The sequence below is a fragment of the Falco naumanni genome, chromosome 17 (assembly GCF_017639655.2).
Source record: "Falco naumanni isolate bFalNau1 chromosome 17, bFalNau1.pat, whole genome shotgun sequence".
Classification (NCBI taxonomy): domain Eukaryota; kingdom Metazoa; phylum Chordata; class Aves; order Falconiformes; family Falconidae; genus Falco; species Falco naumanni.
The window spans coordinates 7,417,980-7,425,960 of NC_054070.1; the positions used below are offsets into that span (position 1 = coordinate 7,417,980).

Sequence of the window (7,981 nt, forward strand, 5' to 3'; positions counted from 1 at the left end):
AGGGAAACAGGCCAAAGAGGAGACACACCCCGATCAAGCTTCCAGCCACCGTAACTCAGTTCACCGACGGGCACTTTCCTACGAGAATCACTGCAACTCGCCCTCCCGCACCGATCGCAGAGGAACACCCTGCGGCTCTGAGTGCAGTTAGCTGGTGTAACTCCTGCCCAGGGCGTGCTGGAGATACAACCTGCTTCCAGAGAGATCAGACAAATCCCTGCAGGATGGTTCATTGACCCTGTCACATCTGGCAGTGCAGGGACCACTGGCTCAGCTTTACAGGGTCCTGCCCTCCTTCCCCAGGCACCTGCTGGAAACGGGGCACTTGGCAAAGAATGAACCTTCCCCGTGGAGCAGCACAACCATCCTCATGCCTCCTTCCATCGCTGGGACCACCTAACAGGCACCAACGCCCCCCAGCCACCTGCAAAACCGAGAAGCAGGGATGACCCCGGCAACCACGCGGGCCACGCCGGCTGCAGCACTTACATTGATGAGGGCCATGATCCAGAAGGCGTAGGAGACGCGTGTGACCACCATGCCTTTCATCGGCAAGTCATAATGGGACAGGTTGCCTGGATGGTGCGGGACCAGGGACTTGCGGATGTGAGGGAGGTTGCTGGAGGCATTGGCCGTGGAGTTTGAGAGGATGCAGTTGGTGTCCGAGAGGAAGGGGTCAGCTATCAGCGGGCTCAGCAGTGCTCCAAAGCCCACAAAGAAATGAAGAGCCTACAGGAGGTGAGACATGCAAGCAGAGCAGAGGAGGTTACTGCTCTTCTCCCCAGGGAGGGTGGCTCAGCCCCTCTCTCCTCTTCCTCAGAGGAGGAAGCACAGCCAGAGGGGGGAGGTGGGCTCCATGCTCACCTGCAGGAAGATGGCCGAGTCCTTCTGGTAGATCTTCACCAGCTGCATGTTGGAGATTGTGTCGATGCAACCCATGGCCAGTCCTGCCACAGCCATGACCACAGCCAGGACCACCACATTGTGGCACAGAGGGATGATGGCAAAGACCAAGGAGATCGCCAGCGACGAGGCGAAGAGTGCAAACAAGGACTGAGACAACCTGAGACAGGGAAAGAGGAAAGACAGGATGGAATTACTACCACAAGAGCAGTATCCACACTACAGCCCCATCTCCTGTTCTCAGCCCCGGGTCAGTCGGTGGTGTAGGCACTAGCAGGAGATGCACCCACCGGCTGTAGCTCCAGCACATGCTCTTCTGACAAGACAAGGGGGATGCTACACACCCTGCACCCCCACGTCTCCACAGCCGTACAGCCCAGGGCACCGCCATCTCCTGTGTGGAGGGCGATGCCTCAGGGAGGCAGATCTTCCTTCCACCCAACTTTTGGGGAGAAGAGTAACCATCCCTTCAGACCAGCACCCTGCACGTTCCAAGGCAGAATAAAGCCCAGCAACCTTCCCTTGTTAATTGGGCAGACCTGGGGAACGGAAAGGGACACAGGTCCACGCTGGCAAGGCCACATCACGACTTCCGAGCAGCTCCAGGGCATTTCTCACGCAGGGCTGGATCACACAAGCAGGCTGAGCAGGCACGAGAGCTGCTGCGCAATCCCAGCTCCCAGCAGGGACAGAGCTGCTGGCATCCACACCACCGTGTCATCCCAGACCTGCCTGCACGAGCCGTCCTGCCTCACAGGGAGCACTCCTGGCTCCCTCTCCATGCCCTGTGCTGCCTCTGTTCTGGCAGCATCATCCCTTCCCCCAGCACACCAGGGTGGGATGCAGCACCGCTGCTGTTCTCCATGCGGGCAGCCGCTCTCCAACCCACATGGTCCATCGGAGAAGCCCAAGGGATGCGTGTGGTGGAGGTAAAGCTGGTGCAGCACATCTCGAGCCTGGCAGCAGCCCAGCTGAGCTCTCGGTGCGAGCCAGGCACTAGCCAGCTTGCTGGAGAACGGCGCCCAGGCTGGCACCGCGCTGTGCCGGGGCTGCCAAGCCCAAAGGCAGGAAGGAAGGAAGGAAACAGGGACCAGACAGCAAAGCACTGAAACTAGCAGAAAGACTATAAAGCCACAGCAGAGACTAAGTAGCACAGGCACGTTCCCCCCCACACCGGGGTTCCCAAACTGCAGTCGCAGCCCATTGCAATGGCCAGCAGCTTGCTGTAATGAGTTGCTAATGAGCAATTGGGGTCTGCTGCTGGGTGATGTGGGGCAGCGCCGCCTGTCCATAGCGAAGGACTGGCAATGCACAGGTACATCCCCAGCACAGGCACATAACCAGCAAGCAAACCACCGACAGCTCTCTGCTTTGTGCTCTGCCCAGAGGCAGGAGAAGGCTCTGAGGTGGCACAGGCTGGCGGTGGAGCAGAGAGCGTCCGCAGCTGCTGGGCACCACGCTGCCAGCCTTCCTGCCCTGCCTGCTCATCCAGAACGGCCTTGGCCATGTCACTGTGTTTCTGTGTGGCCCTCATTCATCTGCGAGCCCAGAGTGATTTGGCCCTCTGCATCCTGCTTGGTGCTTACACTGCACTTCAACAGCACCAGGGAGAGAAACGGGCCAAGGGCACGGCTCCTTTATTCTCCTGCCCGGTGGCACAAACCTGGCTGGACCAGAGCCTCGGCGTGCTCGCATCTCCCAGCCCAGCCTCGCTCGCCCAGCAGCCAGACCATGTGGGAGAAGCCCGTGTTTTGCAAAGCCGTAACGACTGATCTGCTTCTGACAGCAAAACAGGGAGCCAGCGTGGGATTTCTGGGGGAGGGAGGGAGCAAAGCGAGATGTGCCGTCACGGCAGGAAAAACAACTAGCAAACGAGAGAGAAGTGGCTTCGAGCCTGGAGAGACAAGGCAGCACTCTCCAGGGTGCAGCAGGAGCCCAGCAGGAGGAGAGGCAGAGGCACCAGCAGCTGGTGAATCCGAGGCTGGGAGCGACAGGGAAACACAACAAGACATCCCAGAAACGCCTCTTCTCTCCTGCAGCCCCAGCAAAACAACCACCTGTGCTCGGCTAGGGAGCATGTTCATTACTAGAGTTAAACATTAATTGCAGGTGATGTTATGTTCTAAAAAGGAGCACCTCACTTTTCCCCAATGAGCAAAAATTCCTGCTTCCAGGCACAATGTGTTAATAACACAATCACACCCCTCGCCAACACCAGCAGCCCACAGCCCAGGGTGACATGCAGCACTGCTGCCCCCCCCCTCTGGCTCTGGCGTTAGCGGGGGGCAAGAAATTGCTGGTTTCCAATGCCAGATCCCCAAGATCCAGCCGAAGGACACTGCTCAGCACCCAGGGAGGCACTGAACAATGACCTGAGGGATTTCTTCAGAAACAAACCTCTTTGAAAGCATCCTTAAATGAGGTACCCCATTAGTTCCAGGGGACTTCTTGATGATGTAAAACCAATGCACCCCTCCAAAGGGCTTCAAAAGCAACCCTGATGTTCTGCCACGGTCCGATTTCTGACATCGCTGCCCTCCCCATCACGAATTGGTCCCCGTGTCCCCTGCTGAGCGGACGCACAGCACAGCTCTGTGCCAGCTGCAGCTAGGTCCAGGGCAGGCTCTGCTCCAGTAGCGTAGGAAACAAGTCTGGGAATGTCATGGATGCCGTCTTAGGACCAGCCAGAGCACGGCCGGGTTCCAACACAAGGCTTGAGGGAAGGTCTGCAGCTCCCCCAGAAGGTTTAGGCTGATCTCCCCTGGAGCATTAGGATGGTTAACGCTGCCCTGTAGTCACAGCCAGCAAAGCTGCCCCTCTCCTTCCCACCAACACATATAAACCCCCACCTCGACGTTCCTGTTGCAGCAGGCACTCTTCAACTATGTTTTTCCCCACCCCAGGGAGCATTTTCTAAGTCACTCACATCAAGAAGAAAAATGACAATCAGGCTAATTCAGACTTGCAAACCTGATAATTAAAACCCAAAGCCCTAAGGGGATGAGGTGAGGACACGGAGGAAGGAGGTGGCATGGATTATCCCGCAGCTGCCTTCGGGTACCCTTGTCTCCTCCTGGCCAGGCTTGGGGAGCATCGCCTCCCCGGAGGTGCTCCTGCTCAAGCCACCGTGCTCTCTGCTCTCTCGGCAACAAAAAGCTTCTTTCCTTTGTGGTGAAAAGTGTCCTGCATGCACCAGCCACGTGTTTGAACAGAAACCTTCACAAGATGGGGATCTGAAGGGCCGGGAGAGAACAGGGTCATCCACCCTCAGCCGATGTGCTGCGATGTGCGCAGGTGCCCAGGGATAAAGACGAAAGAAAGATAAAAGGGTCCTGTCTCATCAGCCCTCCAGGTCCCGGTGGGGGTCACTCCTTTGAGCAGAGCTTGCTCAGGGCTCCAACACAGCAACAGACCTACGAGCCCCCTCCTCTGCTCACACCGGCAGGGCTAGCTCAGGGCTGACTCCAACGCTGGGAGCGAAAGCAAAAAATACAGGACACAAAAATGCGGTTTCTGAATTTTAAAAAAGGAAAAAGAAAAAAAAAAAAAGGCAACCTGGGGCATGGGTGCTCAGTTACTCTGGTGTTTCTGTCACAAACGTGTGTAGCACAGCAGCACAGAGGGAGCGTGGCTTTAACTTCAAGCTTAAAATCCAACAAAATGGGAAAAGGGAAGCAAGAGAGCGAGCGGCAGGGGATACGGGTGCGCAGAGCTCACCCCTGGAGTTTGCAGTGCCAGGCATCCAGGGGTGGATTTCAGAGCTTGTAATCCCAACCCAGCAAACCCCAAGCACGAGCGACCAGAGCGCAGCAGCCTGCCGTGAACTTGAGCGTGAGCTTAAACAAGGCGCCGTGCAGCTCCGTGGGAGCCGCTTGTCCCCTGGCTCCAGCTCAGCACCTCCCGACAAGCCCAGGAAAGGACCACGCAGCAAACGTGGGTCTCCAGCGCAGAGCACTGCGGGCAACTATTGCATTTCTACATTACTTGCAACAACAAACTTTCTCCTCCCTTGCAATCTCACACGAGAGGGAATTCTGGAGCTTGTTCTGGCTCACACCGAGTTACGCAAGGGAGAGATGCCACCATTATGCTCTGTCCTCCCAGTGCTCCAGGACTCCAGCTGGGCTGACAGAGCAGAGACTACGACCCAGCATTCAACAACTCTGGTGAGAGGAACCAAACCATTATTTAGGTGTCACCACCCACTTCTGCTGCAGAATCCAGTAACAGCACTGCTTTCCCTTGCGAGCCCATCACTCAGAGCAGACAGCTCAGACTAATACATATTTTAATCAGAAGCAAGCAACAAATTCTATGTTCCTCAGGCATTAGAAACGAAACGCAGCTCGCAGCCAAATCTTGGCTTGGCTGGCTTGCAGGAAGGCGACGCTTTGGGATCCCCTACCAGCAGCTATCCATCTCCTAACTGGAAAAGATGACCTGTCCAGTGCTCCTCCCTGCCCAGCACTGGGGCCAGCATAATTTGATTTGTAAATCCACAGCACGGCCCAGAAGCAGAAATCCTTGGCAGAACAGCTCAATCTGTCCACCCCTGAAGAGTCTGAACAGTTAATACCCTCATCCAAAGCCACACGTTTTTACACCACACTGCTCCGAGTAACCCCCCACGATGCTCACAAGCTACAACTATCCGAAACATGCCCCCCTGCCTGGCAAGGCTGCTGCTCCTCAGTGGGGCTCGCAGGCGCTTTGCAAAAGCCCACTGCTCCGAGAGCCCACGATCACAAACCCATCCTGGTCCGTAACCACAGAGAGCAACAAACACGCTCCTTTCCCCAACGCGCTGCAGACGCCAAAGTTGGGGAGTCTCTGAGCACAAACCCCCAAACAAGTCTGTGTAACCCACTGGCCCAGGGCAGGAGCTTTGGGTAGGAAGCTGACAGCAGGAAACAATTCTGCATTTTCCTTCACTGCTCCTTCAAACATATGTGAAGCAGACCGGGGGCTGGCAAAGGCGCTGCTGCTGACCCAGCAGCCGCGGATCCGTGTCAGACCCAGAGTAAGATTCCCATGTGCCAGCCCCATTCCCGTGCATCCCACCTCTCCCGTGCCGGCCCCATTCCTGTGCATCCCACCTCTCCCGTGCCGGCCCCATTCCTGTGCATCCCACCTCTCCCGTCACAGCCCGACAGACGGCAGCTCCTGCTGCTCCATGAAGCCTTCAGGCTCTGTCCGGACAGGGGGTCAGGACAGTTCAATGTACCAGGATGGCAATTAAACAGGTGCTCTAATGCCATCTTTGTTAGCCAACACTCTCTACAATTCACAAGACAAAGAGTTTAACAAACCATTTTTAAAAGGGCATTTGGAAGCAGTGAAGGATTCATGCAAAATTCTCTAATATGCATGTTAAAGGTATACATGACATGTATGTCTGAGCCACACGTGGAACTGACACGTTACATCACTGCCTGAAGAATTAGTGACAATGTAAATAATCAGCTGATTCTTAGCAGAGCATGGCTGCCATCGAGCCTCAGATCAAACGCCTGTTTGGCAATCCTCAGGGTTGAGCCATTGTGTATCACTTATTTGAAACACATCCAGGACAGGAGGCTCAGCGCAAATCCCCATGGGGCTGTACCCAGCTTTCTGGCTGCCCCGTGAAGTGCGTGGCACGGCCGCCCCCCTCGCCCCTCACAGCGGCACGGCCACGAGGACCGCTCGCATCTCGCCTCGTGTTTGCCCACACTCCCAGGGAGCACGGCAGTGCTGCGAGTTCTGACACCCAGGTTATTCAAACAGGCTTCCAATAATATTTTTGTGATGAACAATCGGGTGAAGGAAAATACCCTCCAGAAGTTCTGGCTGTAGCTTCATGCTAAGCCTCCCTCGGTCCTGAGCTCCGGGAGAAGCAGCAGCATCTCTCCAAGGGTACGAAGCCGTGCAGAAGGGAGCAGCAGCCCGCAGAGCCCCGCACCTCCTGGGAAGCCCCCCCTCTCCGAGCCGCTTGGGCAGGGGGGCTGCGGACCCCCTAGGACACGCGTGGAGCGCTCCCCTCGGGGAGGGTCTTCCCACGGGGACCACAGCATCCCACGGGGACCACAGCATCCCAGCTCAGCCATGCAAACCCGGCAGGAGAACGCGGCGCGGGGGGGGGGGGGAGGCTGGCGTCGCCCACCCCCACCCAGGGAGGTAAAGCGCGGGGGCGGGGGGGGTGTTGCGGAGCGCTAAGCCCACCCGCGGGAGGTGCGCTGAGTTTGCCAGGCGCCTTACGTCCTCTTGAAGACCCCTCCGAGGCAGCTGCCGAGCAGGAGGCAGAACTGCTGGGAGAAGAAGACCCAGGTGATCTGGGAGAGGGAGCTCTGGGTCTGGCAGCGCAGGTCCAGCAGCGTGGGCCCCAGGAAGGCGATGCAGAGGCCGAAGCTGAAGAAGACGCTCCAGTAGGTGAGGGTGGGCTGCAGGTTCCTCCGGAACCGCGCCGACACCCGCTCGTCCCACCACATCCTGGGCGGCGCGGGGCGGCCCCGGCGATGCGGCTCCCCCCGCCGCCCGCTGCCCCGCTGCCGGCCGCGCCGCCGCCCCGCTCCGCTCCGCCCGCGCAGGATGTGGCTCCCGGGCCCGCGGCACCGCGCCGGGCGCTGGCTCCGCCTCCGGGGCCGGGGGCCGCCGCCGCCTCCCGGGGCCGGGGCTGCGGGGCCGGGGCGGAGCCCCCCGCATCGCCCCGCTCCGCCCGAGCCCGCCGCGCCCCGGCGCATCCCGCGGGGGCCCGGCCGAGAGCCCCGCCGCCCTCCCCGGCACCCCGCTGCGTTCGCATCGCCTTGCCAGAAGCGGGGCAGCCCCCCGCCGCGACCCCACCTCGCGGTGCTGAACCAGGGCCACCACAGCAAATGCCATGCGACAGACAGCAGGGCCAAGCAAGGGAGCCCAGAAATTCCCTTCCCGGGGGAGCCCAGAAATCCCCTTCCCAAAGGGCGCCCAGAAATCCCCTTTTTCTGCTGCGGACCATCCCTGTGCTCTCCGGTAAATAGGTGTGACCGTTCCAGACAAATGCAATTAAAGTTGCCCCCTCTCTGGATGAGGAGCACAAGATGGCTCGGGGAGGGCATGTTTTAAA

At 58.5% G+C, this 7,981-nt stretch overlaps 1 protein-coding gene across 1 annotated transcript in view; it reads right to left on the reverse strand.

Moving 5' to 3' along the window:
• Positions 1 to 7,462, reverse strand: part of MFSD4A (major facilitator superfamily domain containing 4A) — a 24,667-nt gene extending 17,205 nt beyond the window's left edge. The window contains exons 1-3 of the mRNA XM_040616812.1: positions 7,141 to 7,462; positions 865 to 1,063; positions 490 to 729 (exon numbers count right to left, since the gene is read on the reverse strand). Of these exons, the coding sequence (XP_040472746.1) occupies positions 490 to 729; positions 865 to 1,063; positions 7,141 to 7,370 (669 nt within the window). The 5' untranslated portion in view covers positions 7,371 to 7,462. The remainder of the gene's footprint in view (positions 1 to 489; positions 730 to 864; positions 1,064 to 7,140) is intronic.
• Positions 7,463 to 7,981: the final 519 nt, after the last annotated feature.